Genomic DNA, 20,449 nt, shown 5'->3' with positions numbered 1-20,449 from the left:
ACCTGGTCTAGTGATCTGACTTTGGCTGATCTCATCCCAATGGAGACTCCCACAAACTCCAGCCAGCCACGGGGCGGTGTGTGGCAGGAGAGGCTCGTGGTCGGACACAATGTGAGCTTTGATCGGGCGCACATTAAAGAACAGTACTTACTGAAGGTGAGATCCATTTCAGACGTTTCTTCCTTTTTCTGATGATTCTAGGGGTGCAAAGATAATACAATTCTATACTATTTGGTCTTAAAATATTGATAAATTAAAGCTGAAACCATAAAAATTTAAAGGAACACTCAACTTTTTTTGAAAATAGGCTCATTTTCCAACTCCCCTAGAGTTAAACAGTTGAGTTTTACCATTTTCGAATTCATTCAGCCGATCTCCGGGTCTGGTGGTACTTCTTTTAGCATAGCTTAGCATAGTTCATTGAATCTGATTAGACCGTTAGCATCTCGCTCTAAAATGACCAAAGAGTTTCAATATTTTTCCTATTTAAAACTTGACTCTTCTGTAGTTACATCGTGTACTAAGACCGACGAAAAATGAAAAGTTGGGATTTTCTTGGCCGATATGGCTAGGAACTATACTCTCATTCCGGCGTAATAATCAAGGAATTTTGCTGCTGTACCATGGGTGCAGCAGGTGCAATGATATTACGCACCGCCTCTCATAATGTCTCCATGGTTACAAGGGACGCTTCTTGTGCAAGCAGGTGGTCACAGGCGCTGCGTAATATTATTTCAATTATCAATAATCAAGTTCCTTGCCATAGCCATGTCGGCCTAGAAAATCACAACTTTTCATTTTCCGTCGGTCTTAGTACACGATGTAACTACAGAAGAGTCAAGTTATAAATAGGAAAAATATCGAAACTCTTTGGTCATTTTAGAGCGAGATGCAAACGGTCTAATCAGATTCAATGAACTATGCTAAGCTATGCTAAAAGTGGTACCGGCAGACCCGGAGATCGGCTGTATGGATTCGAAAATGGTAAAACTCAACTGTTGAACTCTAGGGGAGTTGGAAAATGAGCCTATTTTCAAAAAAAGTGGAGTGTTCCTTTAAATGCTAATGATTTTAATTTCTAAAAACAAATGTAGGTATCAGGGTTTCCCAAGCTGGTCAATTGGAGTTGATAAAAAGCTAATCATTAATTGAATCAAATGAATAAGTTAATAATTTAAAAATAAAATTAATATTGAAATATTTAATGTCTTTTTTGCATGTGATGTGACCATTAACCAGCATCAGAGAACCATGAACATACCAACATTTTGTTAAATTATTAAAATATTAACTTAAAAAGTTAAATAAAAAAATATTTTATGTAAAAGTGTTGTTAAATGTAAATGTAAAAAATCATTGCCGAAGCTAAAATAAAATAAAATAAAATATATCTGTTAGATGATATGTACACTTTGAAATGTTAACTGACTGAACTGAAATAAAATAAGTTAACTACTTAAAACTGAAATTGAAATAAAAATAAAAAGCTAATTAGAAATTAAACTCAAATTAAAAACTAATAAAAAAGACAAAGGCTCATAACAAAATTAAAAAAAATTAAACTAAAACTGGAAGTATACAATATATTTTTTTAAATATAATAAAAAAATGAAAATAAAAACTAATTACAAATAATAATAAACAATATAATATTATATAAATTACACAATTAACACGTACAATTAAATATCCAATATTAACCCCAAATGTCACCGTCCCCCTAGCGGGACACTTGGCGCTGTTTTTATTTATTGCCCTTTTTTGTATCTTATATTTTATTAATCACCATAAATTAGGTATCATTCGAAAGCTTAAAAACTCAGGATTTATACTATAAAATAATATTGTCAAATAGAATTTATACTGTTGTAAAATTGAACATTGCTTTACCATGGAAACGGTACTTTAAATCCTTTTAGCAGGCTCCTCCCCCTAGTGGGCGTTGTCATGTTTCATATTACAAAATTACTTTATAGTCAAAACTTTTCTAATCTTGACAAAACACATATCGTTGGAAAGGTCTGAATCTGTTTAGTGATAGAAGTGATATTTGGACAGAAATTTCATAATATGTTACAGGAGAATGTCATTTCAATGAAATGTGGATGAAAATCTCATGGGAACTTCAAATTTTGTGATATCAACTTCAAATGTGGAACACAACTTGGTTAGACATATGGCTTTGATTTTATATACTTTTAGAGTAAAAATTATTTTATAAAATATATATTTTATATAAAATATAAAAAAAATTCATTTACAGTAAATTTAAACTTCTATAAATGTTTCATACTTTTATTTTTTGAAGTGCTTTCAGTGTACTTCAGCAACAATCTGCTGAGTGTCTTCTTTAAATCAAGACCAAACTTAGGTCTGTATTCCAAAGCATTCTTGAATTACATCGATTTAAGTTTGGATACTGCATTTTCACGTCTATACGATAAATTAGACAAAATCTCTAATATCAGCTGATTCTGATATATCGCTGATACATGTGCTTTTGGGTTGGTCTGTGCAGGGCTCCAAGATGCGTTTCCTGGACACAATGAGTCTCCACATGGCGATCTCAGGGCTGACGGGATTCCAGCGCTCGCTCTGGATGGCCAGCAAACACGGCAAGAGAAAAGGCCTACAGGAAGTGAAGGAGCACATGAAGCGCGTCGGCCGTCGCTCTGAGGGCCCGATGGTTTGTGCAAAGCTTTTGTCAGATCAGCCTTAATAGTGTACTGTACTGTAGAGAATATTAAATTGTATGTATTTTCTCATGCAGATTGGCTCATGGGAATGGCTTGATATCAGTAGTATTAATAACCTTGCTGATGTTCACGCTCTCTACGTGGGAGGAGAACCGTTGAAGAAGGAACCTAGGGATGTGTTCGTGAAGGGCAGCATGTCTGATGTCAGGACCAATTTTCAGGTAAGCAGGACGTTTAAAGAGGCCGTATTATGGCAAGTTTTTTGGGGTCCACTAGAATAGGTTTTCATGTTTGAATGTTTCATGGTGTCAGAAACGCTCTGTTATGAAGCCCCTCCTTCCGAAAAGCACAGTGTGGACACAGCTGGACCAGTGTGTTGTGATTGGTTAACTGCTTTGAGCGTGTTTCGAAAATGTCATGCCCCTTACCTTAACCTCGAGTTTCAGTTTCTCAGGTGTAAACACTAAGGCTGTGTCCGAAATAGCGTACCTCCATACTATATAGTAGGCGAAAAAGAGTATGTGACAAAAGAAGTATGTCTGAATTCACAGTACTCATAAAAGAGTAGGCAAAAAGTCTGGCAAGATTCTGATGAGTGCATATGATGGACACTTTACTGTATAAATTTATCCACTAACTATTCAGAAACGTCCAGTTTTTTCATTCTCAAAGTTGTAACTTCTTCATGAGTCTCTCCATCAGTGTCCGACTCCGGTTTGAACAATGTAAGGCTGAACATATTGCTGACAAACCTCATTTTGGCTGTGTGAGATTCTCCAGCTTTGTTGTTGTTGAGCAACTGAAGCATGAGCTGTTAAAGCTCCGCCCTCTTCTGGAAAGGGGGCCGGGAGCAGCAGCTCATTTGCATTTAAAGGGAAACACACAAAAATGGCGTGTTTTTACCCAAATAGGGGAAAATTGTGGAGACACCAGAGACTTGTAACAGGATGCTGCATGTTATGCTGCATAAACAAGTTATACCATTTCATAAATTAATAAAAGTACAAATAAAGGAATAAATCATAACGTCTCCTCTGTTTGATGCTTTAGGAGCTGATGCAGTACTGTGCTCTTGATGTTTTAGCCACACATGAGGTCTTCACAGAGCAACTTCCTCTCTTTATGGAGAGGTATGGCACTTAATTTACATAAACCCGCCCACAGCTTAACATTGTGGCATATTATTGTTTAAGTGACCTGTCCCTCGTCATCTGTGTTTTTCTAGGTGTCCTCACCCAGTGACACTTGCAGGTATGCTAGAAATGGGCGTGTGCTACCTTCCTGTCAATCAGAACTGGAGGCGGTACTTAGAAGACGCTCAGGCCACTTATGATGAGCTGCAGAGAGAGATGAAGAAATCGTTGATGATTTTGGCTGACGATGCCTGCCAGTTATTGGAGGATGATCGGTAAACGCAGATCAGTTTCTTTCTCTCTCTTTCATAACATTCATTGACAGAAAAGTACCCACTTCTACAGACCATACAGTTCTTTATTTGCTTACTTATAACTCGACTGGTGTAAAATAGATTATGCCAACAGTTTTAGTGCTCAGTGATCCGATATTTAGTTATTATTGGTCTGCTGTTCAGGTACAAAGATGATCCTTGGCTGTGGGACTTGGATTGGGACGTTCAGGACTTCAAGCAGAAGAAAATGCCTGTGAGCAAGAGGAAAGCCAAACAGGAGGCCGAGGCAACAGCAGCAGCCAACGAAAACATACCCAAAGACTGGGATGAGGGTAAGGGTTTTTTAATTCCACATTTAATCTTGCATTATGATGATATATCATATTGAACATTTTTAATATTTTTCAGTAGCTGGTTGGCAAGATGAAGGTTTAAATGCTGATTTACAGTATTTTTCTTTCTTGAAATGTTTGAAATAGTTTGCTGTCAGTTAAAGTCCCTTAAAAACACTACAGTTCAATAGTTTGGGGTTGGTAAGATTTTTTTAAAGGAGACCTATTATGCCCCTTTTCGCACAATGTAATATAAGTCTCTGGTGTCTCCAGAATGTGTCTGTGAAGTTTCAGCTCAAAATACCCCACAGATCATTTATTATAGCTTGTCAAATTTGCCCCATTTGGGTGTGAGCAAAAACACGCCATTTTTGTGTGTGTCCCTTTAAATGCAAATGAGCTGCTGCTCCCAGACACTTTCCAGAAGAGGCGGAGCTTTAACAGCTCGTGCTTCAGTTGCTCAACAACAACAAAGCTGGAGAATCTCACGCAGCCAAAATGAGGATTGTCAGTAATATGTTCTATTTGAATATGTTTTAAAATGTAATTTATTCCTGTGATGCAAAGCTACATTTTCAGCATCATTACTCCAGTCTTCAGTGTCACATGATCCTTCAGAAGTCATTCTAATATGCTCATTTGGTAACTCTCATTATTATTAAATGTCATGGATGTTAATTGATCAAAAGCTGCATAACCCTGAATCAGGATAAGAGGAAAAATAACATTATTAACTCTCTGTTTCAGACCCAGGTCCTCCTTTAGAAGAAGATGAGGCTGGTCCAGACCCCAGAAGAGTGCTTTTACAGAGACTGAAGGAGACCGTCAGCTGCCTGCCAAAGAGGAGACAGCACTTACCGGCCCACCCCAGGTGAGTGCCGCCCCCTGTTATCCCGTTTGGGTGAAATAGCACAAGGTTCCACATTGCACATTTTGTATATTGTTTATGGTCAGCTGGTACCGTAAGCTGAGTGTGAAGATGTCTGAGGATGAAGACTGGTTTCCTGGACCCAGTCTCATCAGTCTGCAGATGAGGGTCACGCCCAAGCTGATGGGCCTCACGTGGGACGGCTTTCCCCTGCACTACACTGACCAGCACGGCTGGGGTTACCTGGTACCAGGCCGCAGAGATAACCTGGACATCCCAGAGGATAATGAAGGACCTGTATGTCCATACAGGTAAAATAAAGCGAGGATAATAATGTGTTTATTAGAAAAACAGACAGCATCTTTCCTAATACTTGGTTTCCAGGGCAATTGAGAGCATCTATAAGGAGTATTGTGAGCGGAAGGGGAAGGAGCAGCCCCAATATCTGGACATCCCACCTTCTGATGACTTCATGTTGACGGACAGTGCCGTGTGGCAGACGGTTAGAGCTTTGCATGTTATTAAACAGGGTTTTTAGGGCTGGTGCTTTTTCCGTGAAAGTGTCTGCATGTTTTTGTCATGTGTGTAGGTTGAAGAAATGAGTCGACTGGAGGTGTTTGATGATGAAGTGCTGAGTACAGCAGGCCCATCCAAGATCAAGGTTTGCTTCATTTAAACCTCATGATAACCAAAAAAGAAAACATTAAATTATTAAAAAAAGTTATTCATAAATATTATTAAATGTTGTATTTTTTAAATATCATTAATATTACATGATATTAATAGTATTAAATTATAATTAAATATTTTTAAAGTATTATTAGAAATATAATTAATGTTTTGATATATTATAATTTAATACTATCTAGTATATCATTCAATATTAATGGTATTTTTAAGTAATAACATTTTATATTTGTAATAATATTTATTTCATAATTGAATACTATGATTAAAATATTAAAATTCTGAAACAATATTTGAAAATATAATTAATATTAACATACATTATAATTTAGTGCTATCTAATATATGACTTGATATTAATTATATTTGAAAACATTTTTATAATTAGATAATATTTTAATCATAGTATTAAATTATGAAAAAAATATTATTACAAATATAAAGAATTATTACTTAAAAATATCATTAATATTAAATGATATAAAATATATTAGATAGTATTAAATTATCTAATATATTTTATAGCATTTAATATTAAATTATATTTATAAGTAATACTTTTTATATTTGTAATATTATAATAAATTTAATACTGATTAAAATATTATTAAAATGATAAAACATATTTGAAAATATAATCAATATTAAATAATAGATAGAATTAAAATATAATATATGTTAACATTAATTATATTTTTAATTTTTTTATAATTGAGATATTTTAATCATAGTATTAAATTATGAAAAAAGTATTATGAAAAAATATTACAAATAAAAAAATACTAAAATATTAAAAGTAAATTATATATATTATAATATATTATATATTATATAATATATTAAATTGTCTAATACATTTTATAGCATTTAATATTAATGATATTTTTAAGTAATAGCTTTTTGTATTTGTAATAATATAATCAATTTAATACTATGATTAAAAATTACATCTTAAAATTATTTACATTATAAAAAATATTCATATTATATGATATAAAATAGTATTAAATTTATTATTTAAAATATTAATAAAAAAAATTAAAATTTTATAAAAGTTTGCAATTGTTTTTATAGGAGGGATTTCACTTTTTTTCAGTAATAATACTTTTATTTGCTTATTAGAAAAAACAAAATTCATCACCCAAAAATGGGAACGGCGAGTGCTCCTATCACATTGGAAACGGACCATACAATGATGTCAACATCCCTGGATGCTGGTTCTTTAAACTGCCTCATAAGGTACAGGACATTTCTGCATTTCTGTCCTTGTTGCACAGTCATTGAAGGTTTAGTCATATAGACTCAAACTGTTTAAAATCACAGGATGGAAATGAGAACAATGTGGGCAGTCCATTCTCAAAAGACTTCCTGTCCAAAATGGAGAGCGGTACACTTCAGGCAGGACGTGAAGGCACGAACGCCACACGGGCGCTAGAGATCAACAAGATGATGTCCTTCTGGAGAAATGCCCAGAAACGCGTCAGGTTTGAGACTTCCAAATGTGCTCTCTTTTAAATATGGTGATGTTTTGAAAGTGTACTTATTTTGTCTCTCTTTGCAGCTCCCAAATGGTAGTATGGCTCCGCAGGGCAGAACTGCCGCGCACCGTCAGAGGGTAAGTTAACAACGTCTTCTCGTGTTTCTTCTTCATTTGATTACAAACTTTTCAACTTGTCTGACATTCTCTTTGCTCCTTCATCAGACATCATGACTATGATGATGGTGGTCAATATGGTGCCATTTTACCCCAGGTCATCCCAGCTGGAACGGTCACTCGCAGGGCTGTAGAGCCCACGTGGCTGACTGCGAGTAACGCTCGGGTACGACAAATACAGTGGAGTGAGCAACCGATAAAAATAACAGTTCACAATTAATGATGATAATTAATGATTTCCATTCATTAACTATTTTAAAATATGTCCACTGCTAGTCAAAAAGATTGGAATAATTAAGATTTATTGTTTTTGAAAGAAGTTTCGTCTGCTCACCAAGGCTGCATTTATTTGATCAAAAATACAGTAAAAACAGTAAAATTGTGAAATATTATTACAATTTAAAAGAATTGTTTTCTATTTGAATATATTTCACAAAGTAATTTATTCCTGTGATGCAAAGCTGAATTTTCAGCATCATTACTCCAGTCTTCAGTGTCAAATGATCCTTCAGAAATCAATTATATTATATTATATTATATTATATTATATTATACTATATTATATTATATTATATTATATTATATTATGTCCTCAAGAAATATTTTTTATTATTAATGTTGAAAACTGTTTTTGCTGCTTAATATATTTTTGAAAACCCTGATATACTACCATTAAAAAATCTGAGATTTAAAAAAAAAAACTTTTATTCAGAAAGGAAGTATTAAAATAATCAAAAGTGACAGTAAAGACATTTATAGTGTTACAAAAAAAAAAAAGATGTCTATTTTAAATAAATGCTGGATAAATTAACTCAGGTTTTCCATCACAGGACTAAATTACATTTTAAAATGTATTCAAAAACTTATTTTAAATTTTAATCATGTTTCATAATATGACTGTTTTTACTGTATTTTTAGCCAAATAAATGCAGCCTTAGTGAGCATAAGATACTTCTTCTTCTTCAAAAAAGAATTATTCCAAACTTTTGATCGGTAGTTTATATAATATATATTTTTTATTATTTATTATGTTGTTTTTATGTAATTGTATAGTTTATCATCACTAATGATTTAGCTCGATTTTGTTCATATGGAAGTGCATATCTGCCACAAAAAAAAAATAATAATAATCATGCTTTGGTAAATCATATTTATGACAAAAATTTATCGAAATTGACAAAAAAAAATCTAAATTACGACATAAATTGAGTCAATTATAACAAAAATTTAGCTTTTTTGACAAAAGTTAACTTTTTAAGTCATAATATTGATGTTTTATCTCATTATGACTTAGTATGTCATAATTTTGCCAATTTTGACATTATGATGTAGTATCTCATAATTTGTACTTTTTCCAGTGTTTTTCATAATTTTGACTTTTTGTCAGAATTTCAACATTTTGTCATAATTATGACTTTTTTTTTATCTTATAATGTGATCGATTTATTGGTGTTTTTTTTTTTTTTTTTTTTTTAACTATTTATGTACAGCACTTTGGTTCATTTTTATGGTTTTGAAAGCTGCTTTATAAATAAAATTTGAGTTGAGTTGAGAATTTTTACTTTTTATGTCATAATTATGATTTACCATCGTATTCATTTTTCCTTATGTGTGGAAATGTGCTTCCATAATGATGACATTGAAGTGGCATTAAAAAGCTAAGCAGTGTGTGTTTGTTTGCAGAAAGATCGTGTAGGCAGTGAGCTGAAGGCCATGGTGCAGGTGCCTCCTGGTTATCACCTGGTGGGAGCAGATGTGGATTCTCAAGAGCTGTGGATCGCTGCCATGCTGGGCGAAGCACACTTTTCAGGAATACATGGTATTCCAGAAGCTGTTTCCTAGCTATTCGAATGCAAGAGGCAAATTCCTTGGCAATTCATGATGCTTCTATGGAACTAATCATTCTTAATCGCTGATTTCCAGGATGCACAGCATTTGGATGGATGACGCTCCAGGGAAAGAAAAGTCAGGGCACGGATCTGCACAGCCGTACCGCAAATGCTGTGGGCATCAGCCGTGAACACGCCAAGGTCTTCAACTACGGACGGATTTATGGAGCCGGCCAGCCGTTTGCCGAGCGACTGCTCATGCAGTTCAATCACAAACTGAGCCAAAAGAAAGCAGCCAAGAAAGCTCGGCAGATGTATGCACTTACCAAAGGACTGCGCAGGTTGGCAAATTTTTTTTTATTTTTTTATTTTTACCTTTAAAGAAGTAAAACATACAATTGATTTAAATTACATTATTTAAAATAACTTTTTATTTTAAATACTATTATTTTAAAAAATAAAATTGTACTATATATTACATAGCATTAAATTCTGATTGTATTGTTTAAAATATTATTTAAATATAAATTAAATAATAATATATAAATATAAATTAGATGTCACATTTATTATGTGCAGATATCACTTGTCAGAGGAAGGGGAATGGTTGGTAAAGAAGTTGGATGTAAAGGTGGAAAGGGCTGAGGATGGCACTGTCTCACTCCAGGATTTGCGTAAAATCTCAAAACTGGCATCTCAAAGGTCTGCTGACTTCCCTGGCTGACACTCAAGACATTTGATGAAAGTCTATATTGGATAAATCTGCATGTTATACTTCTGTTTTGATCCTTGAAGTACCACCAGGGGGAGCAAGAGGAAGTGGAATCTCACAGAGAAGCGCGTGTGGACGGCCGGGACAGAATCAGAGATGTTCAATAAGCTGGAAAGTATCGCCCACTCTCAGGAACCAGCCACTCCAGTGCTGGGCTGCAGGATATCCAGAGCTCTGGAACCGTCTGCTGTTCAGGATGAGGTGAGGGAACACTTAAGGTTTTCATCATTCATTATTTTAACAGTTTTGTATCATTTATACCTCTAAATTGATGTTTCTGTAATGACATGAAGATAATGAATTAACTAGGCAACACTTTATAACAACTTTAAGCAATTAATAAACTTGTAAGATTGGTGATTTCTCTGCAGAATCATGGGTAATGTCGTTTTTCACCAGTAATTTTGCTGTTGAACGCGATTATTTAAAAAGAGTTGAAATAATGCAGGCTGATGGCTTCAACAGACGAAATATGCCATCGATTAACTTCACAGCTCAAAGTAAAGGTTTATTTGCTTTCCCTATGGAGAAAATTTATTATAATTTTACTTCTGGAACCCAACTATTGCACTTTGTTATTAAGAGCCATTATTGAGTTCACAACTGAATCCTTCACTGAACCGCAATCTCTTAACACTAATGTGTAATTCAAAATGAACTGGGCACCATTACTGTGATGCATCTTGTGTTCGTGAAACAAGCATTTGTCCAACCGGTCGTACATATGATCATGTGTAAATAAAGATACAATCAAATGTATTACAAAAATTATTTTGGTGTTGAATCAATAATTAATACTGTATTTCTTTTCTTTTTTTTTTTCAAAAACAGTGATATGGCACAAATAATGCATTATGTAAATTAACCTTGTAAACCAATTATCTTTAAAGGGGACCTATTATGCGCTTTAACCAAGTCTTGATTTTGTTTTGGGGTTTTCATGCTTGAATGTTCAAAAAACTCCTTATTTTTCACATATTTTACACTGTTGCAGCACCTCTCATCCCTGTCTGTCAGTAACACTCTGTTCAGTTCCTGTCACTGTGAAGCCTCTCCTTCCAAAAAGCGCAATGTGCTCTGATTGGTCAGCTGGACCAGTGTGTTGCGATTGGTCAACCACCTTGAGCGTGTTTGGGAAATGTCACGCCCCTTACCATAACCTTGAGAGTTTGAACACACTACTAAAGCAACATTTTGCGGTCCTTTTTTGCACATGCCTTGGCTGAGGAATATTGTGACGTGTACATTCCCAGAAGAAAACTCAAGACTCCCATTGGAGTGACTTAGTTTGCAGATGCTAAAACAGCAACATTACACACTAAAGAAGGCTGAAAAAAAGCATAATAGGTCCTCTTTAAGACAATTTAAGTATTGTTTACCTTTTAATTGTTCACATAAGCCATAGTTTCCATGGTTTTAGTTAATTTAGTTTCCATTTAATTCATGACAGTTCTATTATGCTTCAGTTCATCACCAGCAGAGTCAACTGGGTGGTTCAGAGTTCAGCGGTGGACTATCTCCATCTGATGCTGGTGGCCATGCGCTGGCTGTTCGAGGAGCACGACATTGACGGGCGCTTCTGCATCAGTATTCACGATGAGGTGCGCTACCTGGTGGCGAGCGAAGATCGCTACAGAGCTGCGCTGGCCCTACAGATCACCAACCTGCTCACCAGGTGAAGAACAACTTTTGATTCCTGTTACATGCGGCATTATCCTGTAAAGTCCATGCTTGAATATTTCTCTCCGTTCTCAGGTGCATGTTTGCATATAAACTGGGAATGATGGATCTGCCGCAGTCAGTGGCTTTCTTCAGTGCGGTGGACATTGATAAGTGCTTACGGAAGGAGGTGACAATGGACTGCGTGACTCCATCCAATCCCACAGGAGTGGAGCGGAGATACGGGTTACTACAAGGTAAGACTAAGCCTTAAAGTGCCCCATTATGCTTTTTTAAAGGTTCCTAATTTTGTTTTGGACTTCCCCTTCAATAGTTTTACATGCATCCAAAGTCAAAAAACACTAAGTTTCTCATAATAATTGAATGATATTTTTTTTCAGTGTTCCACAGAACAAATATCACTTTTATATGACAACATTTTTAATTCTACAGAAAAGTTGTACAGGTAACATGAGGGTGAGCAAATGATGACACTATTTTTGGCTGAACGGTTCCTTAAGAAATTCACATGTGGACATTTGTTTATTAAGATTATAGCAGCATTTTGTGAACATCAATAACTCATTAAGTCTAAATCACTTGTATTAAAACCCCAATGCATTCATTTAGCAAGAGTTAGGCAGGTACTTTAAATATTGTCAATGTGCTACCGTGAACAAAGTGTTTTTTTATCAACAGGTGAGGCGTTGGACATTTATCAGATTATAAAGATCACCAAAGGGTCTTTGGCCAAATGAAAATGACAAGCTGCAAAGTTAAAGTAATACCTGTGGCATGAAAAGAAACGCGGGTCACGCGGACCGTCTCAACACATGAATGGCCATCCCTAGTGTGAACTCAAAAAAGGGTGGTGTTCTTCGAAGAAATGAATGAATGGGGGTGAAAAAAGTGCAAAAGAAGGACTGCTTTCACTGCTTCCTCCTCTTTTTCTTTGGTGCTTGACTTTCCTCTGAAGGCTGAGAAGCTTCAGTCTAATGAAAGAAAGATACCATTGAAGATTAAGAAACCAATCCCAGAGTTCTGTTGGAGAAAGAACATGTTTAAACAAAGACACACCTGTTGGCTTTCATCCTGCTGCTGTTCCTGCAGTGCAGCTTCCAGCGTGGCAGCATTGATTCGGAAGTCTCTGGAAGTGCTCAGCTTCATGTACTGCATCAGATTGACCTGTGTAAAGACGTTCACAGATGTGCCTCAATGTTACATTTGTTGTTGTATATGCTGTGCATATGGGCAAAAACTTAAGAGACTTTACCTTGGATTTCTTGGAAAGAAGAATGAGAAACTTCTCATACTGTTCAATGTTGAAAACGAGGTTAGGGATGGCTTTGGTCTCCCGAAGAACTTTAGCCTGAAATCACATCAGATGCACAAAACATTTTCAAGTAGATGTTGCACTCCAAGTCCTAAATTGTTACCAAAATATTTTCATTAAAAAAAAGTAACTTATTTAATAAATTTAAATAGTTCTCACTGAAGCAGCTGCTACTGCCTCATCTTCTTTTTTCTTCTTCTTCAACTTTTCCGGGCCTCCAGCCGTCAGCTCTCCACTCTGTATGAAACATTTAATAATAATAATATGTTAAGACACTGTGGTGAAGGTTAAAAACATCAAACAGAAATGGACCCATTTATAGGCACATACCTGTACATACGTGATGAAACTGTAACACTGAGGAGTGAGATGAGACCCTGACAGCTTCACCTGAACACATGAGATGTTTGTGAGTTTATTTAGTAATTTAAAGGGAACCTATAATGCCCCTTTTCACAAGATGAGACCTCTGGTGTCCTCAGAATGTGTCTGTGAAGTTTCAGCTCAAAATACCCCACAGATCATTTATTATAGCTTGTCAATTTTGCCTCTTTTTGGGTGTGAGCAAAAACACGTTTTTGTGTGTCCCTTTAAATGCAAATGAGCTGCTGCTCCTGGACGTTTTCCAGAAGAGGGCGGAGCTTTAACAGCTCGTGCTTCAGTTGCTCAACAACAACAAAGCTGGAGAATCTCACGCAGCCAAAATGAGGATTGTCGGTAACTGTGTTCAGCCTTACATTGTTCAAACCGGAGTCGGACACTGATGGAGAGATTCAGGACTTTTAGAAAGCATCTGGATGTTTCTGAATGGTTAGTGGATAAATTTATGTAGTTGCTGTGGAGTTGATTCAACTCATCGACTAGCATGTGCCGTCATGTTAATTTTTTGTTCAAATCCAGCATTGAATTGACCCTCGTTTGTGAAGCAGTCCGGCGTAAAATGACAACAACACTACAACAACAACTCTTCCTCTTCTCTAAAGCAGCCCATCATGACCTCACCCCCTTTGTTGTGTGTTCTTGGGGTCAGAGTTTATGTAAATTTTGGGGTTTGTGATGTCATTAACCCTTATGCGGTCTTTGTATAAGGGAATACACTCGTGGTCTTCGGGGTCTCTGGAGACCCCGGCAACAAAATGCAATTTTGTAACAATATAATATATTTTTTAAAAACCAGTGTAATTTTACTCTGTTTATTAATGTTTTTTTTTTTTGCAATTTTTTGGAGGATTTGTGATATATTTTAAATTTATATAAATAAATTAAAAAATATTTTTTTTAAAAAGCCGCTTTTTATGTAAAATTCACTTTATGAAAGGCCCAGTTTTCTAACTTTCATTCATGTGGATAACATGGATAATTTGACATGGTTTAGTGTAAGATTTTTGCCCATCTTTTGGAAAATGCAGTTATAAAAGTAAAAAAAACTATATTTTTTTACCAGTAGATGGCTGCAGAGCTCCACTATTTGCTATGTGCTATTTGAATGACTGAAAGATGTCTTTTCAGTTGGATTCATATCTAAATGTTATGAAATCACAGTTATAACAATAAAAATTACTTTTTACTAAGTTTAGCATTTTTTGTACTTAAATCAGTTTTTCAATAATATCATCAATAATGTAACCCACAGAGACCCCACTTAGAAACTGGACAAAATCCATTCTCAAAATCAGAAATAACGCACAACACACAGACAGAAATGAAGTGGCACACTTCCAAAAATGCAAAAAACATCCCCAATACAAAATGGACATGCTCACACACACACGCACACACACAAAAATAAAAATTATTTATTTTAATATTTTTATTATAAAATTATTGAAAAACTGATTTTGCCCTGCATAAAAAATACTAAACTTTGACAAAAAATTTTTTATTGTTATAATTGTGATTTCATAACATTTAGACATGAATCCAACTGAAAAAAACTTGTAAAAAGATGTCTTTCAGTCATTCAAATAGCACATAGCAAATAGTGGAGCTCTGCAGCCATCTACTGGTAAAAGTGATATTTTTTTTACTTTTAAAACTGCATTTTTCAAAAGATGGGCAAAAATCTTACACTAAACCATGTCAAATTATCCATGTTATCCACATGAATGAAAGTTAGAAATCTGGGCCTTTTATAAAGTGAATTTTACATAAAAAATATTTTTTGAAATAGGCATTTTATGCATGAACATTACAGGCTTTTTTAAAATGTATTTATATAAATTCAAAAGAAATCACAAATCCTCCAAAAACTGCACAAATGTTGAGAAAAAACATTAATAAACAGAGTAAAATTACATTGGTTTTTAAAAAATATATTATATTGTTACAAAATTACATTTTGTTGCCCGGGGTCTCCAGATACCCCGAAGACCACGAACTTTTCGTAACTTTTTTTTTACACTAACATAAAAACAAGATATCACTCCAATTTTTTTTTTTAAATTTGTAGATCTTAAAAGTGTTAACCACCATACAAAGTCTCATGCCATTTGGACAAAGAGAACATTTTTTTTAAATTTGAGCAAACATCATTTGCGGGTCAAAAAGACCCCGAAGCCCGCATAAGGGTTAACCCGGGAAGGAGCTCAGTGTAGTCCCTACGAGCCGTTTGTTGTAGTCCTTAAAGAGAAAATATCTCCCTTTGCATTGAACTTTGAGTGTTGTAACTTTGCAGATGTTGTTTGTGCTCAAACTGCAAAATAACACACTAACTAAAGTTGAAAAAGTGAAATCATAATCAAGGACCCTTTTAAAAAATAATAGCATTTTGGTTAAATGACAGTTTAGGGTGTCTCAGGTTGAATCTGGATCTACAAAACAAACATGCCTCAAATATGATTTTGATCTCACTGTGTTTTAATTTTTTTATGTTAAAGATTTTTAATCTACTTGGTAACAATGGCTGTTTGGACCAAATGATGGTTCCTTTGGTATGAAATGGTTCAAAGGTTTGTTTTATCCCAAATAAAAGGTATAAACATTGAGAGACAGAAAATTTTACATATTTGCAACATTTCAAGATTTCAAATGTTGTAACTGTCATAATTGTCAATGTTTGGCAAGATTTTTTAAATGCATCTAAAAAGTCTCTCATGCTCACCTAGGCTGTATTTATTTGATCAAAAATACAGTAAAAACAGTAATATTGTGAAATATCAATTTAAAATACCGTTTTCTATTTGAATATATTTTGAAATGTAATTTATTCCTGTGATCAAAGCTGAATTTTCAGCATCATTACTCCAGTCTTCAGTGTCACATGATCCTTCAGAAATCATTCTAATATGCAGATTTTCTGCTCAAGAAACATTATTATCATCAGTATCTAGTCTCAGTAGTTTAATCCACTGGAAATCAGATTCAGGATTTAAACACTCGACTTTATGATACAGATCATTTCAATATCACGCTTAAACGGTTTATTTCTTGCCACCCTCTGTAACTCTAAAGAATCTTACCAGTTTCTCCACACGTGCGGGGAGCTGGCCAGGTTGAGTCGCACACAGCTGAATATACTGAAAAATAAAAAAAGAAGTGTTTTTCGTATTACTTTAATTTTATATGCAGCACTTTTACTTTTTTGTGTGAAGTTCTTGAGCTGTAAAGATTCCCTAGACCATAATAAAGATTATGAATCATATTACTCGTAAATCAGGAAGAGACTCACATATTTGGTAAGTGTAGTGAGGATGCTGTAGGTTCGGCTGAGCTCTCTCATTAGGGTGTCCGTGCAGGGTCCCGTGGGCAGAGCGGTCTGAACCAGCTCATGCAGAGCCGTCAACAGTGTGCCTAACTGAACCGTGAAGGCCTTCTCGATCGGGTCCTGCTGGCCTAGTGGCTGCTGGGTATTTCCTAATGCACATACAGAAAGTTAATGCTCTTTATCCTAGATCAGGGGTGACTAGTTTATCTCTAACCCCAATTAAACACACCTGAACCAGCTAGTCAAGTGCTGGATTTGGAACCAGGTACTAGCATACTATTGTTACTATATCGTTATATGCTAGTATGCAATTCCTAGAATAAACTCTGGAGCACCCCCGTCCTAGATTAGGGGAATCCAATCCTGATCCTGGAAGGCTATAATCCTAATTAAACACACCTGAGCAAGCTAATCAAGGTCTTCAGGATTGCGAGCAACTTCTAGGCAGGTGTGTTGGAAGCCTTCCAGGAAAAAAGACAAGACACCTAATGAGATGTTTGGTGCGTTTTACCTGAAATGGTTCTGTCTGAGCTTATCTGGCCTTTCTTCTTGGCGATCAGCCAGTCTACTTCATCCAGCACCTTTCCAACCTGAGACAAGACTAGAAGCTGGGAAGGAAAAGAGGCAGACGATAGGCTCTTTTAACAGGTATGAAGATTTAAAACTTTGTTTCTGAAGTGTGTCCGTTCTTACCGTGGTGGATGCAGCCGTTTTCATGCTGATGATGGCAAAATGAGACTGTTTCTCCACCTCTACGTCCTGTTCAGAAACAGACATGACTGTACTAGTGATGTAAGATCAAATGTAAAGTCTCCAGTTGTTTTTGAACACCGTTTTGCTGATTTGAGAAAGACCTGAGAGCGCACTAGAGAGATTTCGTTCATTTTAACAGAGGCGACAGTACCTGGTCGATGTCTCCCAGCTGGCTGTGTATGTCCTGGCACATCTCCCAGAGCAGAGACACTGGGCTTTTATGCAGGACATGCAGGTTGAAGAGCAGGGACAGCAAGCCCTTAGTGAGAGAGATGTCCTCTGGAAGAGAGAATGTGGTGAAAGAGGGTTGGGAATACAAAATTAAGATGGTGATATAAAATTAAGCAGCATTGTGAATACTGTGATGACTTTAACAAGCCTTCTATTGAATAATCACATTTCCTGAAGACTGTGTTATTAGACAAGTTTCATAATCTCTAATTGGTTCCTTCAAAACTCTAATTCAAAATTAATATGTTTCATGGAATTAATTTGTGAAATACTAATACAATTTAAAATAACTGTTCTATTTTTAAATATTTTTAAATTGAATTCATTCCTTTGATGGTAAATCTAAATTTTCAGTGTCACATGATCCTTCAGAAATCATTCTAATATGCTGATTTGCTGCTGAAGAAATATTTGTTAAATATTTGCTTAATATTTGTGTGGAAAGTGATATTTTCTTTTCTAAATGGAAAATAAATGGAAACTACGGAAGAGGATTAGGGCCAAGCAATAATAAAAAACAAAACCATCTCAAGATTAAAGATGTTAAATTTCGAGAAAAAACTCGAGATAGTTGAGATAAAATGTTGAGAATATAGTCATTAAATTATGAGAAAAAAGTCAAATTACGAAAAGTCATAATTTAACGACTTTTTTCTCGTAATTTAATGACTTTATTCTCAACATTTTATCTCGACTTTTTTCTCGAAATTTAACGACATTTTTCTCATAATTTAACGAATTCGTTCTCGTAATTTAACGAGTTTTTTCTCGTAATTTAATGACTTTATTCTCAACATTTTATCTCGACTTTTTTTTTGAAATTTAACGAGTTTTTTCTCGTAATTCAATGAGTTTATTCTCAACATTTTATCTCGACTTTTTCTTGAAATTTAACGAGTTTTTTCTCGTAATTCAATGAGTTTATTCTCAACATTTTATCTCGACTTTTTTCTTGAAATTTAACGAGTTTTTTCTCGTAATTCAATGAGTTTATTCTCAACATTTTATCTCGACTTTTTTCTTGAAATTTAACGAGTTTTTTCTCGTAATTTAATGACTTTATTCTCAACATTTTATCTCGACTTTTTTCTTGAAATTTAACGAGTTTTTTCTCGTAATTCAATGAGTTTATTCTCAACATTTTATCTCGACTTTTTTCTTGAAATTTAACGAGTTTTTTCTCGTAATTCAATGAGTTTATTCTCAACATTTTATCTCGACTTTTTTCTTGAAATTTAACGAGTTTTTTTCTCGTAATTCAATGAGTTTATTCTCAACATTTTATCTCGACTTTTTTCTTGAAATTTAACGAGTTTTTTCTCGTAATTCAATGAGTTTATTCTCAATATTTTATTTCGACTTTTTTCTCCAAATTTAACAACTTTAATCTCGAGATGGTTTTATTTTTTTATTACTGCTTGGCCCTAATCCTCTTCCGTAGGAAACGGAAATCGTTTGTAATGTTATAAATGTATTTACGGTCACTTTTGATCAATTTAATGCATTCTTGCAAAATAAAAGTATTACGTAATTTCTTAAAAAAAAAAATAATAATTACCGGTTGCAAACTTTTGAACAGTAGTGCATTTTGTATATTGGTAAACAAGAGAAAATGGAAAAATGTCATTATTTTTTTGTTAAATTAGTGAAAAACAGTATTAAAAACATACCTTTCTTAAACTAGATTTTTACTGTTTTTGTTAAATATTTTCAATATACTTAGCAAAATAATGGTTCTTTTGCTATAAAATGGTTAAAAGTATTGTTTTTATCCCAAATGAAAGGCATAAATAATTGAGATATATCTATATTTTCATTCTTGCGAGAAAATGTTGGATGCATAATTGTTTAAAGGGATAGTTCACCCAAAAATGAAAATTTGGTGTTTATCTGCTTACCCCCAGTGCATTCAAGATGTAGGTGACTTTGTTTCTTCAGTAGAACTTGTTCAGCACTCGTTTAGTGATGTCTGATCACGCTCTGACAACGGCAGTGATGTCTCGCGCATATACTTTAATGAGTGCTAGACATCACTTCCGTTGTCAGAGCGCGATCAGACATCACTAAACGAGTGCTGAACGCAGTTGGACATAGTGGTGTTTTAGAGGTAAAAAATTATATAAATACTGTTCGGTTTCTCGCACAAACTGATTGTTTCGTGTCTTAAGACATCAATGTGTCGTCACGAGCCGCAGGGTTTAATTTGGATATGTCTAAGCAAGTTGAATTTACTCTTATAAAAGAAGTTCCCATTGACCCACATTATTTGACTGACAGACGGCAGCAGTTGCAGTTAAAAATCATCGTTTGTGTTCTACTGAAGAAACAAAGTCACCTACATCTTGGATGCACTAGGCCAGGGGTAAGCAGATAAACATAAAATTTTCTATCCCTTTAACACCATCCTAGCTGCCCATAATAAATGTTTCATCATTATCTCTGAACATGGATCACTTACCGAAGTTGGTTTCCTTACAAATTTTCACAGTCCAGGTGAGCATTTGCGTAAACTGCACATAAAAAC

The 20,449-nt window shown here is 34.7% G+C and overlaps 2 protein-coding genes across 5 annotated transcripts in view; one reads left to right on the top strand and one right to left on the bottom strand.

Moving 5' to 3' along the window:
* The window catches only part of polg (polymerase (DNA directed), gamma), a 16,717-nt gene extending 3,316 nt beyond the window's left edge, over positions 1 to 13,401 (top strand). For all 3 annotated transcript variants that reach the window (XM_048158675.1, XM_048158674.1, XM_048158673.1), the window contains exons 3-23: positions 1 to 156; positions 2,519 to 2,686; positions 2,771 to 2,917; positions 3,747 to 3,826; positions 3,922 to 4,104; positions 4,288 to 4,436; positions 5,184 to 5,307; positions 5,391 to 5,615; positions 5,689 to 5,806; positions 5,894 to 5,965; positions 7,114 to 7,230; positions 7,315 to 7,475; positions 7,553 to 7,606; positions 7,694 to 7,811; positions 9,329 to 9,464; positions 9,569 to 9,815; positions 10,054 to 10,176; positions 10,270 to 10,447; positions 11,713 to 11,921; positions 12,002 to 12,162; positions 12,605 to 13,401. The exon at positions 1 to 156 is cut by the window's left edge and continues 40 nt beyond it. In XM_048158675.1, the coding sequence (XP_048014632.1) occupies positions 1 to 156; positions 2,519 to 2,686; positions 2,771 to 2,917; positions 3,747 to 3,826; positions 3,922 to 4,104; positions 4,288 to 4,436; positions 5,184 to 5,307; positions 5,391 to 5,615; positions 5,689 to 5,806; positions 5,894 to 5,965; positions 7,114 to 7,230; positions 7,315 to 7,475; positions 7,553 to 7,606; positions 7,694 to 7,811; positions 9,329 to 9,464; positions 9,569 to 9,815; positions 10,054 to 10,176; positions 10,270 to 10,447; positions 11,713 to 11,921; positions 12,002 to 12,162; positions 12,605 to 12,663 (2,985 nt within the window). In that variant the 3' untranslated portion in view covers positions 12,664 to 13,401. The remainder of the gene's footprint in view (positions 157 to 2,518; positions 2,687 to 2,770; positions 2,918 to 3,746; positions 3,827 to 3,921; positions 4,105 to 4,287; positions 4,437 to 5,183; positions 5,308 to 5,390; positions 5,616 to 5,688; positions 5,807 to 5,893; positions 5,966 to 7,113; positions 7,231 to 7,314; positions 7,476 to 7,552; positions 7,607 to 7,693; positions 7,812 to 9,328; positions 9,465 to 9,568; positions 9,816 to 10,053; positions 10,177 to 10,269; positions 10,448 to 11,712; positions 11,922 to 12,001; positions 12,163 to 12,604) is intronic.
* The window catches only part of fanci (FA complementation group I), a 20,639-nt gene continuing 12,607 nt past the window's right edge, over positions 12,418 to 20,449 (bottom strand). For both annotated transcript variants that reach the window (XM_048158672.1, XM_048158671.1), the window contains exons 28-38: positions 20,384 to 20,435; positions 17,846 to 17,973; positions 17,635 to 17,700; positions 17,453 to 17,549; positions 16,906 to 17,090; positions 16,697 to 16,753; positions 13,569 to 13,628; positions 13,398 to 13,475; positions 13,179 to 13,274; positions 12,983 to 13,090; positions 12,418 to 12,897 (exon numbers count right to left, since the gene is read on the bottom strand). In XM_048158672.1, the coding sequence (XP_048014629.1) occupies positions 12,835 to 12,897; positions 12,983 to 13,090; positions 13,179 to 13,274; positions 13,398 to 13,475; positions 13,569 to 13,628; positions 16,697 to 16,753; positions 16,906 to 17,090; positions 17,453 to 17,549; positions 17,635 to 17,700; positions 17,846 to 17,973; positions 20,384 to 20,435 (990 nt within the window). In that variant the 3' untranslated portion in view covers positions 12,418 to 12,834. The remainder of the gene's footprint in view (positions 12,898 to 12,982; positions 13,091 to 13,178; positions 13,275 to 13,397; positions 13,476 to 13,568; positions 13,629 to 16,696; positions 16,754 to 16,905; positions 17,091 to 17,452; positions 17,550 to 17,634; positions 17,701 to 17,845; positions 17,974 to 20,383; positions 20,436 to 20,449) is intronic.

The sequence above is a fragment of the Megalobrama amblycephala genome, linkage group LG15 (assembly GCF_018812025.1).
Source record: "Megalobrama amblycephala isolate DHTTF-2021 linkage group LG15, ASM1881202v1, whole genome shotgun sequence".
NCBI classification, from domain to species: domain Eukaryota; kingdom Metazoa; phylum Chordata; class Actinopteri; order Cypriniformes; family Xenocyprididae; genus Megalobrama; species Megalobrama amblycephala.
The sequence above is the reverse complement of the archived record's forward strand: the minus strand, read 5'-3'. Positions and strand labels throughout refer to the sequence as shown.